At 36.5% G+C, this 18,779-nt stretch overlaps 1 protein-coding gene across 16 annotated transcripts in view; it reads left to right on the plus strand.

The window, feature by feature from the left end:
• Positions 1-18,779, plus strand: part of LOC142349375 (myotubularin-related protein 13-like) — a 235,257-nt gene that overhangs the window by 71,121 nt on the left and 145,357 nt on the right. For all 16 annotated transcript variants that reach the window (XM_075400867.1, XM_075400878.1, XM_075400874.1 and 13 more), the window contains 3 exons: positions 8,516-8,788; positions 9,260-9,507; positions 9,937-10,097. In XM_075400867.1, the coding sequence (XP_075256982.1) occupies positions 8,516-8,788; positions 9,260-9,507; positions 9,937-10,097 (682 nt within the window). The remainder of the gene's footprint in view (positions 1-8,515; positions 8,789-9,259; positions 9,508-9,936; positions 10,098-18,779) is intronic.

Consider the following 18,779-nt stretch of genomic DNA (forward strand, 5'->3'; position numbering starts at 1 on the left):
AAAAACATATGCCAAAACGTGCTTGTTGTCTTCACGGGTAGAGGGAACAGATCCAAGAGTCTGTATTCAAGTTCAAATACTTGAACTTGAAATTTACGATCAATCTTAAGTTCAAAATTTTTAAATTAATTTTGTTTCTTTTCATCTTGTCTGGTGAGTCGCAAAAGCGATAACTTAGCTGGTTTTATTTGGTTTGCGCCGTCGTTTCGCATTTCAAAAACTCAGAGCAGTAATGTAGGTTTCAGTTGTATTGCCGTTAGCAATTGACATGCAGTTCCATTGATAGGCATGATTTTTAAAGGCAAATAATCCCGAAGCGGTATCTATTATATTAAATGTAAGTCGTACTTGAGCGCAATGCTTAACAGCGCTCCTACCTTCACATGATTTAACGATCCTTAAACATGCAGCCTACTCCATCATGGTTAAGCTCCTAATCTGCAAATGTTTTTGTGCTCATTAGGCATGCAGCATAGCAAAATTGAGTGACAAAAAGCCATGACCAAAAATTTGTGTATGTAATCAGTTCAATAGATAAAAGCATCAGGCGCCGGTAGCGCAAGGGATCACACCTAGGGATGTGAAGCGAGGGGCATGGGTTCAATCCTGATTCGTTGGCGAAAAGGATGCATGATGTAATGGTTAAAAATGGGATTTCTTTCTTCTCTTTCTTTCAAACCTTTCCCTTTTGTCATTTTTTCTCCTAATGTGCACATGTTTTGCGCGCATTAAGCTTGTCAAAATAGGCGAGCCATTAAAGCCATTGACCAAAATATGCCGGATTCAGAAAGAGCAATGGACATGCAATACGCATCGGTAGAGTAAGCCATAGAACCTGTGGCTGTTAAGCGAGGGGCATGTTTTCTCACCCGAGTTGATCGCAAAATTTTTCTTTTTTTCTTGCCCCACAAAACTGAAAACTGTTGTTTCTCATCCACTCCTGTCTTTCATTCGTGCTTCATCTTTCTCTTTAAATCCTTATCTTTCTCTGTTAAGGATCTAACTGGAATGCTGTATCACCATCTTTAAGCTCCAACCCTCACATTTTTAACCGTCCTTAAACTTTCATCCTAGCGTAATGCTTGCGTTTTGAGACGAGCTATAATGCCATATTTAAGCTACTAATTTGATCATTTTTTGCACACATAAAGCGTGCCGCATAGTAAAAACCAGCAAGCCAAATAGCCACTAACCAAAAATTTGCTCGTTAGATAGGTCAATAGGCATCCGCAACAGGCATCGTTAGCGGAGAGGACAAAACCAATGACTGTCAAGCGAGGGCAGGGGTTCGAGTCTAATTAAAGGCGGAAAATTACGCATATTTTCCAGGACCACAATTTGATAAGTTGGTTTTCTTTTTCTTTCGTTAATTTTATTTCGTTTCTTTTCTTTCCTTCCAATCTCTCTCATCTGTCATATTTTGGCTTGTAATCCGCACATGTTTTGCGCTCATTAAGCCTGCCAAAGCAGGCGAGCCATTAAAGCCATTGACCAAAAATCTGCTGATTGAGAAATAGGGATAGACAAATGCAACACGCATCGGTAGCGTAAAGAGGGGTGTGGGTTCGAGCCCGAGTTGGTGCCGGAAATGGCTTCTGTTTTTGGCTCAGAAATGGTGAATGTTGTTTTTCATTAACTACTGTGTTTCCTCTTGCTCCCCTCTTCTTTAAATTTCTTTAATCTTTCTCTGTTATATTTTTTCATATTTTTATTATAATTGGACTGCTATGTCAACATGTTAAGCACCTAAACATCTCATGTTTTAAGGTTCGTCATTTATGCAGCCTAACGTGGTACAGAGGTTTTGAAACGCGCTATGCCACCTTGTATAAGCTCGTTATCTGGGCAAGTTTTAGCGCTTCTCAAACATGCAACTCAGCAGAGCCAAAAATGTTGTTTAACAGAAAGTTTTTGCTACATAGGGTAAATAGACGCAAAAATAGGGGTCAGTAGCGTAGGCGTTGAAACCTATGCCTGGAAAACGGGGCGGCATATGGGTTCGAAACGGAGTTGGCACGAAACAGAAAACCGATTTTGTTCTTTTTACCACTCCAAGAGGACTATTGGTATTTGTTTTTTTAGTTGAAGCAAATCGGCCACTTACTTCTGTTTGAAATTTTAATTAACATTGCTCAGTTTGTTTCTGAATCCTCAGCAGTTAGTAGCCTGTGGTAGTGTTTAAGGTAGAAAGGTATTTTGAGACGTTTTGAACCTCAACAGACAACCTAGGACTTAAGTTCATGATAAAAATGGCAATTGCTTTGGACTCCCGCTCCACCTTCCTCTTTGCACACCGCTCCTCCCTCCCTCTCTCACCTCTCTCTCTCTCTCTCTCTCTCTATTTATCTCTCCCCTCCCTCTCCCGCTCTCACCCTCATGCCTGTGACCAACCTCTGCTGCGTAGTAAGGACAATGTGTGCAGAAAAGTTGCGTATTCCCCTCCCTCAACCGCTTTGACCCACATATGCGCCATTTTTGCCCGCATTCACTTTTCTAAGCCAACCCAGCTACTACCAAAGCCAACCATGCGACAATCCTTTGAGAGAAATTCGTTATTCGCTTTTATTTTTTGTTTCTTTGTAGTAAATGTACATATTTAATTGCTCTCGAGCGAGGTTTGAGGCAATTATTGAGTGTCTTTATGCAGAATTTGACCCTTTTGTTCTAGAACATTATTTCGAATTCCCATCGCGAGTGACTTTTTCACGCTTGCTTTCTTGATTTTTGTGTGACCTAAATTGCTTTTAATAAGAAGTTAAGGCTGCCGCTAAAGAAAACCGATTGTAGGAGAAGCAAATACAAGGACCTGATAGCCGAGATATTTATGGTTCCGTATATTATGCGGAGGTGCTGGATTCCAACCCATCTTTTTTCGGACTTTTTATGCGCCCATGAAAAATTATCTAGGCTACAACCCCCCTTGAATTGCCCCGCCTGTCGTTCGTTTATGTTTAATTGCTCTCAAACAAAGTCTTTAGCAATTATATTAGTTTTGTGGTCCTCTCCTAACGTGATTTTTTGCTTGACTGATTAATTGCTCTCAAACTAAGTTTAGCAATTATATTAGTAATTTGGTCTTTTTAATTGCTCTTGAACGTGTGTCTTTTTTATGCAAAATTTTCACTTTACGGTTTTCGAGTGACTTTTACGCCCTTGACTTTTTGCGTTTCGCGTGATCTAAAATTCTCTCTCAGTCACAATTTCACGCAGCTGAACTCAATTGCGGCAATTTAATACTAAAATTCAAATGAAAAGTGCGCCGAAACTGGTGCCATTTTTCACTTCAAGTCTTAATAGTGGTATATCTTAACCTCTAATGTGGTTATTTGAAGCCCACTATTGAACTTTTTAGTCGCATTTAGGCTCCCCCTCCCCGACTGAAGCAGGTTGCAATTGATTAGAGCTCCCACTAGTCGTTCGAGAGCAATTCTTCCGACGTTTAGTCGGTAATGATAATGTGATTGTTCGCTTGACCGATTACCCCAGCCTCTTCAAACCCCCAATCCGAACCATTGCACATCGTTCAGGCCATTAGAACGTGCCCCCTGCAGCCATAGCGCCGGGGGCCCCTTCAATTGAGCTAAAGTGAACTTTACCCCAAGCCCCTTCAGTTGAACTTCCAATCTCCTTCAATTTAGCTAAAGCCCCTTCAATTGAGCCCCAAGCCCTTCAATTGAGCTAAAGTGAACTTCCCTAAACATTGCTCCGACGAACTGCTCGCCATCGTTTGAGAACAAGTCACCAGATGTTTACCTAATTTGTAATGTTTACGGTAAAGGTTTCCTTGTATTTTATTTAAATGCGGCAAATTTTGGATAACTAAGCTTTTTCAATAATATTGGTCCTGTTACAACAATTTTGCATAGCCAATTTGACGTCGTTTGTTTAGATGTTTTTTGACGAAACTTTAGCTTGAGTTAGCTTGAGCTAGCTTGAGTTAGCTTGAGCTTGCTTAATAACTCAAGCTAACTTAAGCTGGCTTTTTTTGACGTGTTCGCTTCCACTGAGATTTGTGATGTCTAATGATTCTAATATTAACATCAAAATAAGTCCACTGAAGTAGTATTACGAATTTGAATGATCGATTACTTCACATCTTACTGTGAATGGAATGTTTGAGAGCAATTGCTTTTTTTGAGGCATGTTGCTTTTTGCTTTGCTTTTTGATCTGTTTTGTTGCATCTCATGTAGTGGTCGGGTATCCGAAGGTACTAAGTTATATTTTGAGCCTTATGGCTCACTCTTTAAGTATGCTATTCGCCGGAGATATAGATTTATATGAAGGGTGGTTCATAGAGTTTCACCCCTCCTCCTTTACCCCCTCTCCGCCTCAAAGTTAAACGCCCCTCACCCACTTGTTACCCCCGAACACTCGGCCTCCAACCGGAGAATTTTTGCCTGATCGATTTTTTGTCTTGCCATTGTCTCGTTGTCTCAGAAACGGTGTAAACTAGTAAATCTTGGGGTCATTAAATCTCTTTTCGGTGGTTTTAGAGCTGCTTCTTCTGACGTCGTTTAATCCTTTGTTGTTCAAAACTTAGCGCAAAAATTGGTCGACAAACCCTAAGACAGGTTCTGTATCTGACAATTTTTCAGACAGTTTCCATAGACCAACCGCTGTTACATTTTGGTTTAGAAAACGGTGGAAAGTATTTATGAGGTTTTCATGGAAACAGACCCTTTTAATCTCCCTGTCAATTTGTGTTATGATAACTCATTTCCTCACTCTGCGCTAATTTTCTTGATAGACACTTAGACAGACCAGTCTGCATACTAACGTTCAATTAGATCAGGTTGTTTCCATGCGATATGTTTGATATGTCTTCTCTTTAGAGTGCAATGCTGCATAATAGCGATTTCAACTGTTTTGAGGCAATTGTATTTGAATAACACTACCCTCGCCTGATTGATCATCACAAATCTGTCCTAAATGTTAATATTGATCTAGGAAGGTTATTTTGCGGCGAATTTTTTACTGCATGTAGCTAAAAGAATAGAAATTTTTTTAAAAAGTTCAATTTAGCTTTCGTGTTTAAAAAGTTATAGGAACTGGAAACGTGAATTAAATGCAATAGATAGTATGGCTTAAAACTTTTTAAACTGTTTGATAGTCACCCTCATCTTCTCAGCTATTATTGCGTGCCTGCTTTAACGTTCCAAAGAATTTGGATTATGTTGTTGCCGTGTCTTTTTAAGCTGTTTTGACACATTTTTTTCGATGACGACTTCGTTTTCGAGGGATATTAAAGTGAAGCCCAATGAGCGTTAAGTATCATTTAGAGTCCATAAGCGGCTTGGGTAGTCTTTCAACCTTTTTTTTTACCAAATTTGAAGTGAAGACAAATTCGCGGAAAACATAAGAAAGGTCAGGTTCTGGATTTTTTGTGCATTTTCTCATGTACTTTTTGGATCGTTTTGAGGTTCTAGTTTAATGAGTTTTAGATTATTTTATAAAATATTTTTGTGGTTTGTGTTAGCAATGCCAGTTAGATATCAGATTCAAGAATTTCGGCCACTTGGAAGTAATTTTGACTTTTTTTGGTTTCCCTTCTCTTTGCTATGCCCAACGAAGTTGCTCGATTCTGAAAAAAAGTTAGTTCAAGATGATTTTGGTACGAGTAAATTGGGTTTGAACACTCAATCACCGATGAAACTGTACATATTGGAGATCATTTCTGCAACGTTTCCCATTTGTTAAAATTGTTACCCTTAATTGCTCTTAAACGAATTTTGTGGCAATTATACTAGCCATATGGCCTTTTTGACCGATTTTGGCTGGACCGATTTTTGCTTGACCGATTTTTCGTCTAACTCTTAGCTTCTTTTCTTGAAAAATGGGATAAACAGGTAACGCTAGAGGGCATTAAGATCGCTTACAACCTTACGCCTCACTAGTCTCTTATTATGCAATTCGCCAAAACTGTTTTGAGGAGACAGTTCCATGGTGTCAAGGGCGGTTCTTAATCTTAAAAGTTTGATGGACTCACTGACCCCTCGCACTCCGCTCAACCCCCTCTCCCATGCTAGCATCTAAGCCTCCTGCTACTGCTCGCCGATAGTTTTGATCTTGAAACTGGGTTACTGCGTCAATTATAGCTTGTAATGTTGTATTTGAAGTGATAAACACCAAAAATTGTCGGTGATTATTGGGATTTTTTAAATAGGAAACCTAGGTATTTGAGGCTCTAATACCAAAGGGGTCTAAAATTTAATTGCTTTTTTCTTTAGTTTGCGAAACTTTTTGTCTCTTTGGCTGGTGATGTTCAATTGGTCTGCTGGTCAATTTGACTTTTTTCAAGGTTCGAGTTCAATTATTTGGATTGTATTTCACAAAATGTCCTGGTATGTTTTTGTCAAAACTTTTTTGGTGAACCTTATTTCACAGGTTATCCAAAATTTTGCGTGAAGTTTTTTCCGTAGGCTAATTTTGATATTCTCTCTATGCTCAAAGTGCTTCTAAACAGCATTTGATCAGAAATTCAAACTGAGGTGAAAAGAGTGGGTATCGATAAACGAAATAAAGAAAATGGAGACGGGATAAACTCATCAAGATCAGTTTCAGATGCCCGCTTTTTAAACTCTGTTTTGATACGTCTCAGCTGCTAGGTAATTCGTTTTGATACTAATCCACTTATCTCGCATTAGGAAGCAGGCATGTAACTAGCTCCAGAATCCAATCAAAATCAGCAGTTGATTTTTTTCTGTTTTTGTTTCCATCGTAATTGGGGTTATGTAAATCAAAGGCGGCTATTTTCCTGTATTGTGCTGGGTATATTTTATGTGGTTTTGATATCATTAAAGGGATATTTTAAACGGCTTGAATTAAATTTGCCTAAATCTTAATAACCGCTGACATTATTAAAAACTAATTTTAAGAAAAGATTTTCTGATGGTTTTTTCAGTTTTCTGTTGGTTTTAAAATATGACCCAAGTTTCCAGGTTCGTATGCCCAGGGGTTGCATATAGCTAAGATCGGCATGATGACGTGAGAGTTTGGTTTGATCCCAAATTTTTTCAACACGATAGGTGCAAACATTGTTGTTTACGTCACATTTTTGCTTAAGCAATGTTTTTCTAAATAGTTGCTCCAGATCTGAATTTTATTTGGTACTGTATAATAGCCGCCCTCATCTTCTCAGCCGGCTATTATAGCGCTCCTATTTTTTTGTTTTTAATAGCCGCCCTCATCTTCTCAGCCGGCTATTATAGCGCTCCTATTTTTTTTTTTTTACTTCGTCGAATAAAAAAATGTTTCGCTTTACCTCATTTTGCCGCCTTTTCAACATTTTGCGTGAAATCTTTTTGACTTCTCTAGGCTAGTTTCTCTCTTCTCTCATTCTGCTAAAAGTGAATTTGAACATCAGCTGCTCAGCAAAGCAATTCAAAATGAACAGACTCAGTATAAAAATTGAAGTCAGAGTTAGAAACGGGATAAACCCATAAAGCCCAATTTTAGATGCCCGCTATTTGAACGTCGTTCCTATAAGTCTTATTTACCATCTCTAATGCTTATTGTTATTGATAGTAGCCCCTGTAGCCTCTCTCTAAGAAACAGAAGTATGTTCAACTACGAAATGCCATCAAAATAAATCGGACTTAAAAAAATGTTTTTGTACAAAAATCTTTTTTTTTCAATATCTTCTGTTATTTCAATCCCAATCATGCTTATTGGAATCAACGGCGGCTATTTTCCGGCAATCTGCCGGGTATGTTTTTTACTTCGTCGAACTTTTTCTCGCTTTACCCATTTTGCCGCTTTTTCGACATTTTGCGTGAAATCTTTTTGACTTCTCTAGGCTAGTTTCACTCTTCTCTCATTCTGCTAAAAGTCCTTTTAAACAGCAGCTGCTCAGCAAAGCAATTCAAAATGAAGAGAGTCAGTATAAAAAAATCAAAGTAGAAACGGGATAAACCCATAAAGCCCTTTTTTAGATGCCCGGTACTTGAACTTGATGCTTATTGGTATTGATATTAGACCCTGTAGCCTCTCACTGAGAGACAGGAGTATGTTCAATTACGAAATGACATCAAAATAAATCGCACTTAAAAATGTTTTTATACTAAAATCAATTCTTGTTGATATTTTCTTTTCTTTCAATCCCAATATAGTTATGGGAATCAACGGCGGCTATTTTCCGGCAATCTGCCGGGTATGTTTCAAATTTTACATGTAAAGTGGCGTGGAGTTAAAAAGAGGCGTGGAGTTAAAAAGAGAGCAATTGATAAGAAACAGTGATTAAGCTGTTCTCTACGAAGTGGGATTAAACATTAATCTATTTTCTGGGATAGTTGCTAATGTTCTTCGTTTCTGCGACTGTTTGTTGTTGGCACAAAGTTTTCCAAAAGCTGTTGCAGAGGTTTGATGAATACAGTTTCCTTTGAAAGAAGAACGGGCTGTTAAATGTTTACATTTTTGAATGATAATATTGCAAGAGTATGGGTATGCTTTCTGTCAGCAAGCGTGGTTTTGAATCCGAAAGCTTAAGACGTGATTGTGAAAATTGGGTTGTTTTAGCGTCTGAGCATGCAGAATTTCTCACAGATGCAACAGCATATGGCTAAAACTCAAACTAGCAATTTTGGAACGGTGACGGACATTGAATGTGTGCCGCCCACGCGGCTGCCCCACCAGTACCTGTGCACTCTAATTCAACATCACCCAGTGTGGCTTTCCCACCAGTTCTGGATCCATGCCTTTTACCTGGGAGTTGAGAAACAGCTACACAAAATGTACGCGAGGTGTAACGGACCAGATGACAGGAGTACAATTCAGAGAGTGGCAGACCAGGTAAAAGCTTCAAATGCTTTAGTGATGAACATATTATCTATTGATTGCGAAATCCCTTTTTTGTCAGTTGTAATCGTCAGTGGATAAGTCGATTCACTGCCAAGTGCCGTGATGAAAAGCGATGATGTGAAGGTAATTTAGTAATGGTGTGATTAGTTCTGCGCTGTTGAAAAGAAGAAAATGTGATAATGATTACTCCTTGCAATATAAGTTTCATGTGATATGATCTCCACATAGCATCAGATTTGAGTTGTCGCTAATATTTTTGAATGTACGCAGCTTAAACCAAATCGTTAAAAACATTAGCTCAGAGGAGGTAAAATTTTGTTCTTCGTAACAGTTACCTGCTGTCGATAATGTATATAGCTTCAGTTTCCACGTTTAATAATTAGAAAATCAATAAGCTGGATTGTAAAACCGTGTGCGTAGTGATGCGAGCATAATAATTGAAATCCTGAAACTGATTTTCAGTTGAAAGAAAAGCAGAAGTGGGAAATGGAAGGTCTAACCAATGGCTTCTCAGAATCAGAGATTGACGCTAATGACGAGACTAAAGAGTCATATGAGCAGAAGACGCGTGAATTAGCCAAGTCGGAGAGACAGAACGCTTTCTCACAAACCCTCGACTTCCTCAATCAGATTGTACAGCTTCAAATGCCACTCAAAACCCCAATGTTCAGTTCCAGGGTGCCTGCAGCCAAGACATACAGCTCGAAAAGGTCCACGATGGTTACATGACAATATACCCAATGCCAAAATACCCAATTTGTTCCCTTTCTATTTTTAATACCCAATTAGCACTCGGTATTACAACCCTGTTTTTCTCATTAAGTTAATAATTTAATTGCTGTCACAATTGCCCATATGTTTGTCTCATGGTAATGACTATCCTAGTCTTTACATGCCGTGCAAACTCAATTTGTACAGTTTTGCATATGATAATCTGTTTGGTACTATCAAATATGTTAACAAAAAGGTGAAGTATCCATTAACATGAATCTTAGATTTGACATTTCTCCTTAAACCACCGTTCAAACTCATTTTTCGAATGCATGGACGCCAACTAACATTTGAATGAAGTTCCGCGAGAAGGTTCAAAGTCTCATGAAATTAGGTCAACCATGAGTATTTGTTTGGTTTGGTTGTAGTGGAAGCACTGGTCGGGATGATGATGACAGGGAGACTGGTCCGGGAGGGGAGAGCAGTCCGGGAGAGATTGAGAAATTCCTGAAAAACTTCCTCAGGGATGCCATGGAGAGCACAGAAAATAACCAGCATTACACTGACACCGCATTCGCCGAGCTACAGAGTTTGTTCTTGTGTTCACTTTGTATTTTCCGCTATCTATAATGACAGCTGCGAATCTGTAAGGTGAGCGGAGCTATATCGCGGTGTCCTTGGTTTTTTCGACTAGAAGAGGAGTATTGGTTTTCTTGAGGTTTTTTTTACCGGAAGTACCATTCGTTCAGACGGCGTTTTGACCTAAAAGTAAAAGTGAGTAAAATTGCCTTGCGAACTTTTTTCTGACAGAGAGAATTTTTTTTAATCATGCGCTGCGTTCAATGAATGACTTTTTGACTTTGAAAAGCGCTTTTGAGACAATAGCGCGTATAGATAACCCTTTTCTTCGTCCAATTTGCACAGTTTTTTGCTTGTATTTTTTGCGGAAATAATTTTAAGTCGATGATGTATTAATACGCAATCCTCTGAAATTGATACCGGAGTGTTTTTGACAGCATACTAATGCGTTTTAAGTCAAAAATGGGCACATATTTTTCTATGTTTTAGTTGATTTTGTTTTCTCAGTAATTTTGTAATTTTTGGATCTTGGCGTTATTTTTGTCGCAAAGAGATAGAGTATATGAAAAATTTCCATTGATAAATCGTGGCTTGAACGCTTTTTTCAAAGTATTGTGTTTTTGTTTTCTAAAATGGTTAACTTTGCTAATCCGATTTTGGTGGTTTTTATCAATATGTTTTGTCTTTCGTTTGTAATTTGGTTATATTTATTGGAAAATGTTTGGCTGCGAAGCTGTAAGGTGAGCGGAGCTATATTGCGATGTCCTTGTTTTTTCGACTAGAAGACGATTGTTGGTTTTCTTAAGGTTTTTCAACCGGAAGTACCATTCCTAAAGCGTTTTGTCCTAAAAGTAAAAGTGAGTTAAATTTCCGTGCGGATTTTTTTTCGGAGCGAGAAGTTTTTTGAACATGCGCTGCGTTCAATGAATGACTTTTTAACTTTGAAACTTCTTTTGAGAGAACATCGCGTATAGATAACCCTTTTCTTTGTCCTGTTTCCTGAGTTTTTTGTTTATGTTGAAATATTTTTTTTAGTCGATGATGTATTGATACCCAATCCTCTGAAATTGATATCGGAGTGTTTTTGACGGCATATTTTTCCATTTTTTAGTTGATTTTTGTCTGTTTTTTCATTAATTCCGTTGATTTTGGATCTCTAGGCGGATTTTTTGTCACAAAAAATTAGAGTGTATGAGATAAATTTTCATTGATAAATCGTGGCTCGATAGCTTTTTTCAAAGTATTGTTTTTTTGTTTTCTTAAATGGTTAGCATTACTAAGCCGATTTTGGCGGTTTTTATCAATTTTTTTGTCCATTGTTTGTAATTTGGTTATATGTACTGGAAAAAGTTTTTCTGTGCACCGTCCATGAATTTCAGGTTTCTGATAACAACTGTTTTTCGGCGTTTCGATTTCAAAATGCAGTGAAAAATTGCTCCACAATTGCGATTTCAACAATATTATGACAATTTTTTTGCAAACTATTGTTTAATGGTTTGACCCGTCGAGCTCTGCGATCACTTTCTTAGTATAGAAGGAGCATGGTTGTATAAATTTACTCAGACTCGAATGCTGAAAAATGAAATTTTCTTGTCTTTCTACTTAAATTTCAATTTCATTTTTTAAATGCTATTATTTAGGGTTCTCCTTTTTCCTAATTTTCTTTACCTTTTGATCGCGTTTCTCGTTTTACATAACTCAGGATTTTAACGCTTGACTCGTGACTTACCTCATTTATGTTTCAACTGAATGGATTTTAAATTTTTTACGCATTAAATTACGCAATATAGTGAATACGGTCAATATCAAAAGATTAAAATCAAAAGAATTGGCATAAGCCGATAAAGCTCGGTCATAAAGTCATTGAGCATAAGGTTATCAGAATTCATTCGAGTGTTTGGTAGCTTTGTATTAAGTTCATTATTTTTCAGTTTAGAAGCTGAATCAGGTGTACTTTTAGAATCTAACAAACTGCACGCCAACTTACAACACTTTTGACACTAAAAAAGGGAGAAAAATCGCGGTCAAAGTCTCTCCTTTTTTTCGTTTTGTTTCAGTTCAGATCAGCACCAAGCGCGTCAACGGCCGCTATTGCGGCAATCTGCCCGCTATGGTTTCCAATTTCATTTTTCCCCAGTTTCATTTTTATTTTAATTACAAATAGTCGCTGCTGTTGCTGTCATTATTCTTCAATTGCTAGAATGTATCATTCTAGTAATACGCATAGTTTAATTTTGACTAATGTTTTTAGTTCTTTAGAATTTAGCGTCTTTCTTAGATTTTTCTCATTGTTTTTGGGGGCAATTGATTTCTAATATACTTTATCATTGAGAATTTTTTGAATTTGGATTTGTTTAGTCTACAATTTAACTACGAAGTCTACAAAGTTTTGTCTACAATTTATCTGTTGCTATTATTTTTGGAACTAGGTTTTGGTAATAAACGATCTTTTTTGTGTTTTGAGTACTTTTCTGTCTTTATGTCTGGATTCTTTGATCTTTTTAATTAAGTGATTTCATAAGTTAATTTTTGAAGTTGTTTGAATATTTTTGGTCTTTATCTCCATCAAGAGATGAGAATGTTTTTCTGTCTGAAATGCTGTGAAGCTAAAACGAAAAATGTCTGTTTTTGAGTCCTAAGTTTTAGTTTACTTTTTTAAATTATTCAGTTCGTGTTCTAAGAAAATCTGCCTCATGCATCCACTTGCTGTTTTTTGCGTCGTAGAGTTACTTTGGTTCCAAGTTCCAAAGACCTTTATCCTTTTTAGACAGTTCAGTTTTTAAGCCTATCAGTTTTTGTCTTTTTTAAAGAGTTATAACTTTTCAATGTTATCAGATAGCGATATTTTTCTCGAAATTTCTTAGTTAATTTTTCTGTTTCAATTATATTGATGTTTTGAATCCGTATCGTTTTATTAATGGCCGCACAGCGGTAGCTGGGGCAATTATTGGCCTTCTCTTGTTTTTTTTATTTCGTCGTCGCGATTTTTATTACGACCATATGACGTCACAACCACTTCATATCTGCTTTTTGTTCGTTCGTTCATACAAATTCAACTGAGCTGCGTAAGTGACGTCATTTTTCGGTCTTATTGGAGCAAGTTTTTTTCATTCGCGTGATTAAAGTTTTGGTCCCATTTGACTTACCTCACTCTCAAAAATGACTTCCTCACTTTGAAATTGACTTTTATTTACTTTAATTCAAAGAGATAAGGTCAAATGGTTGTGTGAGACTCTAAATGAAGGTTATTTGAGAGCAGCAAATAGAGGCAGCAAAAACGTATACACATTTTAAATCAAAATATAACATATCAGCCTTCAATGAAAAGACGAGTTTTTTGGTCTATCTTACTGTTTTTTTGAGACTGCAGATCCACGAAGCTATTGCCGCTATTTTGTGGCAATCTGCCAGCTATGTTTTCAATGATTTCTGATGTCTTAATTTTTTTTCTACTTCTGCTTTAATAATGTCTATTCTCAATTCTTTTTCTTAATAACGGGGTTTCAAATTTTAATTGAAACTGGTGAGGTTATAAAAATTTGTTTTAAGACAAAAGGCTCACTAGATTCCAAGTATTCGATTCAGAGAAACTGTTTTCGAGACCTATAGTTTAGGTGTGAAGGGCGGTTCTTCGAGGTTGAAGAACTCTCCCTCTCACTAGCCCCTTAACCCCTGCCCCTCCCCAGTGTTGCCCCAGCCCTCGGAGCACCCCCCTCCCCCCGCTGCGCTCAATTACGCCCCTTCAATTAAGCTAAAGCTAGCCTGACTAAACCGTGGCTAGCTACTGACGAAGCCACCCGCTCACGGTCGTTTGAGATCAATTCGCCCGACGTTAGCCGGTTATGTTTACGTTTTTGATTTCTTATTCCTCTTCATTTTGTAATGTTAGTTTTTATTGCACATCTCTTCGAGTCGCTTCCGGTATTCTACTGTCTGTGTTTTTTGTTTTGTCGACTAACGCTCTTATTTCGCCAGACGTTGGTGTGTTATGTTTTCGGTTCGGTTTTTGATGTTCCGACGCTTCGAGTAGCTTCCGGATTTGTTCAGGTTATTTTTCGTTTTAAATTTGTTCACAACGCGAAGCTGAAAAAAATCAAATTCTCTGACTGACTTATTCCTCTCACTAACTGCTTTTGCGCGCATGACGTCATTTTTCTCTCTCCCTTCTCTCTCTCTCTCTCTCTCTCTCTCTTAAAAAGTTTTCTAGTCGGTTACGTGATTACATTTTGATCATGTGTGACTTACCTCACTCAATAAGATGACTTTTGCACATTAAAACTTAAGTTTAATTTGATTTTGTTCAAGGTCAAAGGAACTCCTATGTGCAGTAAAGGTCTCTAATAAGAGGCTTCTGTGGAATGAATTTTAACAAGTTTTATTAATTTATCGCTGGATGTTTTTTAGCCTAGTTTTTTGAGCCTCGTTGATTTTTTTTAAATTTAGATCTGTATCTGTTTCTATCTCTATTATATGGCACGCAGGTCTGTTCTTTCACAGCTATTCGGGCAATCTGCCGGCTATGTTCTTCATTCAGACCCAGGGGCCAGAAAACATCCTAAGAGTTTTGACAAATTGTTATTGGCCATGGAATAGTTTTTTAACTTTTTATTGTCACAAATATTAGCAATTTTTTTTATAAAACTTGCTTTTTAACTTTTTTGGAAAATTTTTGTCGGTTTTTAGGTTTATACAGCCTCAAGAGCCAAGAAACTCCCTCTAGGGTTTAAAAATAGGTGACTGTATAATTTCTAGGTTAAATTACTTGCAAGATTTTAACATTTTAACGAATTTTAGCATATTTTTTTTTACAATTTTTGCCATATTCTAATTTTTTTTGACATTTATAGTCATTATTCAGGTTTTTGAAGCTCAAAGGTCAGAAAACTTCCGTTACAGTTTGATAATAAATTACTGGAAAATTTTTGTTGGTCATGGATTATTTTAACTTTTTAATATCAAGTTTTGCAATTTTTTAAATAAAACTTGCAATTTTTTTTAAGTTTTCTTGCAATTTTTTTGTCATTTTTAAGGTTTCTTTAGTCTCAAGAGCGAGGGAACTTCCTCTAGGGTTTAATAATATTTTACAGTAGATTTTATAGATGTAAAGCAATGTTCTTCAAGATTTTAATATGAATTTAGGCAATTTCTTAAAATATTTTCAGTTTTTTAATGTTTTTGAATTTTTTCCGGCGACAGAGGCCCTGAGAACTCCTCCAAGGTCTGCTGCTGCATATTTTCCAGAGTCTATGGTATAGTGATCAACATTTTTTATTACTCCAGTTTTAGTAATATTTGGATAAAATTTAATCTTTTCAAACTTTTGGAATTTTTTTTGTTCCAAGTGTATGGATCTTTATGAATCTTTGAAACTATTCCACTATTGCAGGCTTGAAACAGGGATACTGGATAGTATCTTAAAAAATGAAATGGTTCTTAAGATAAAAATATCTTGAATTTTGGCAAGATTTTGTTAAGTTTTTGCACTTTTTTTCCAAAATTTATCAATTTGTCCTTTTCGATGACCATTACTGGCCAACGAACTTTTCAAGTCTCGGAGATGGGTTATTTCACAGAAATTTTGAGACAAAAAATGTTAATTAACTTTTTTTACTGCGAAGTTGAAATTTTTTTGGATTTTGCCTTTTTCAGTTCTTTTCTATATGGTTTTTTTTATTCTTGAGGCTAGAAAACTAGAAGTTGCAGAGTCGGATCCAATCATGGAAAATGTTCCTGTCTCTTTTTCTCTCTGTCGGTTAGGGTTCCTTTCCTCTTCTTTTCTCGTTCACTTTTTTTCTCTCTCACTCTATCTCTCTCTCTTTTTGTTGATGCCGCACTTCAGCTGCTGTTGTGGCGTAATGTCATCATCTCTGATCCTCATTAACAATGAGTTATAGTAGAAAGTTTTTTAGTCATAGACGATCTAACAGGCACTTTGTAGGAAATCATTGTTAATTGCTCTCAAAAGCAATAAACTTTTTTGCAGCAATTGTCTCTTTGCAGTTTATCGCTTCACTGGTTTTTCGTCTGACCCAGTAGACTTTCGTCTTAAGAAACTAGATAGACGTAGCGCCCAGAGGTCACTAAACTGTGGCTAGCTGCTGACGAAGCCAACTGCTCGCCGATCGTTTGAGAGAATTCGCCCGGCGTTAGTCGGTAATGTTTTTTAAATTAAAATTTTATACTTAGTTATATTTTATATGCGCTCTTCTTGTTTATTACATTTCAAAAATTCAAATTGTATTGGTGCGCACTCTTCATCAAGATGTGGTCACGCTTTTTCTACCTCTTTCGCCAATGAGAAGTCAAATTGAAGCAGTGATTATAATCACGCTCGAGTGATGGGAGGAAAGAAGAGCGATGATTTTTTAAGGCTTCCGTTTTTTCATAAACCTTCAAACTGTTTTTGTTGTTTTCTCTTCATTTTCTGCAGGAATACTTTCAAAAGCTGAAATGTGTATTAGTGTCAGGTTGATCTTATTCAAACACCTCCAAAGGCAACTTATTGTTTTTCAGCCATCTTTGAACAATTTAGCTTATTTTTAATAGCCGCCCTCATCTTCTCAGCCGGCTATTATAGCGCTCCTATTTTTTTTTACTTCGTCGAACTTTTTTTCGCTTTACCATTTTGCCGCTTTTTCGACATTTTGCGTGAAATCTTTTTGACTTCTCTAGGCTAGTTTCTCTCTTCTCTCATTCTGCTAAAAGTGAATTTGAACATCAGTTGCTCAGCAAAGCAATTCAGAATGAGCAGAGTCAGTATAAAAAATTGAAGTCAGAAATAGAAACGGGATAAACCCATAAAGCCCAATTTTAGATGCCCGCTATTTGAACGTCGTTCCTATAAGTCTTAGTTACCATCTCTTATGCTTATTGGTATTGACAGTAGCCCCTGTAGCCTCTCTCTAGGAAACAGAAGTATGTTCAACTACGAAATGCCATCAAAATAAATCGGACTTAAAAAATTCTTTTGTACAAAAATCTTTTTCAATATCTTCTATTCGTTCAATCCCAATCATGCTTATTGGAATCAACGGCGGCTATTTTCCGGCAATCTGTCGGGTATGTTTTGTATTGAGTTTCTGGATTTCGACTGTTTTTGTAGTTCTTTTGTTGATATTTAGTTTCATTAATGATAGGTATCAATGACTAACTAATGAGGTATATTTTAAATAGTTTGCTGAAGTTTCACGGTTTTAAGGAAGTTGACAATACATAAAGTAGAAAAAGTAGCAGTTAAAAATTACTGTGACCTCTATTGACCGCTGTTCTATCACGGGTTTGTTATTCTGTCCCTTAGTCCCACTAATCACTGGTCTTGAGGCTCTAATGAATCATTTAAGTTTATTTATTCGTTTTGATGCACATATCTAACGGTTTTCACAGTACTTGGTTTAAAAGATTAAGTGATTTTCTGGAATTAGCCAGTTTTGTAGTTTTTGTGTTCTTCTGTCACTTAGTCCCCTGATGACAGGACTTTAGACTCTGTAATGAGTCATCTTTGCTTCAATTTTTTAATCTTATTTTTAATCTATGGTTGAAGTTTTGCTTCTGTTTTTTTCAATCTAACAACCTAGTAAAACCTTATTTTCAAAATATATTTGATTTTCGGGATCTAGCATGTTTTGGTTGTTTTCGGTGTTCTCTCTTGTAGTGCCACTAATGACAGGTCTCATTAGTTCTCTGATGATTCATATTTGAAATTAAGTTTTTATAACGTAAGGTTTTCTCGATCTTGACAATTTGTTTACCAAAAATGAGTTCTTACATTTTGACCACAGTTTTGTTTATTGCCTGCATTTGTTTAGTGGTCTCTGAATGGTTTTCATTCAAGTTGGTATCTGATCTATTCCAATGGATAGTGCAACAGATGAACTTTTAATGTTTGAGTGCAGTGGCCTTGATGCATGCCACTTGTGTACAAAGACAGATGTGCAATGTGTTTTACCATATGCCATGTGCGTTGTTCTTAATATAAAGTTGAAGTTTCCTCTTTGAGATCCAATTTTTATAGGTTTTTTAAGTTGTTGGTTCTTATAACTTTGATAACCTTATCTTCCTAAATAGAGAAATAAAATAAGTTTTTATTTTAGGTTTTTGTAGCATGCTTGCTCTATTTTTTCATGGATGTCGTGGTAAATAATATTTTTGCTGTTACTGACTCTTCTTTTAAGGAGGCTAATAGTGTTTTCTTCGATTGATTCCATTCTTTGAGTTATATACCAGGACTTGCCCTGCTATAATTTTTAAATTCGCTTTACCTTTTGATCACGTCTCTCCTTTTACATGAGTCACGACTTTCACGTTTGACGCCTCACTCACTGTTTCAATTGAATGAGTTTTAATTTTTTCACTCATTAAGTTACCCAGTGTCGTGAATACTGTCAATATCAAAAAGAGAAAAATCAAAAGAGATGAATAAACGGATAAAATCATCTAATCAGTGCATTAGATTATCAAAGTTCATTACAGTGATTGCTCGCTGGCATTAGTATAAAGCATAATAACCTTCAGTTAAAAAATTGAATTACGTGTAATTTAGAATTTAACTTAAACCACACAACAAATTAGAACACTTTTTATTACCAGAAAAAATATGCATTTTTTTCTGTTTCAATCCTGATGTATGTCAACGGCGTCTGTTTTGCGGAAATTTTCCGGCTATGTTTTTCATTGACCTTCTGGTAGTAAATGA

Source organism: Convolutriloba macropyga, chromosome 11 (genome assembly GCF_964194025.1).
Source record: "Convolutriloba macropyga chromosome 11, txConMacr16.3, whole genome shotgun sequence".
Lineage (NCBI taxonomy): Eukaryota > Metazoa > Xenacoelomorpha > Acoela > Convolutidae > Convolutriloba > Convolutriloba macropyga.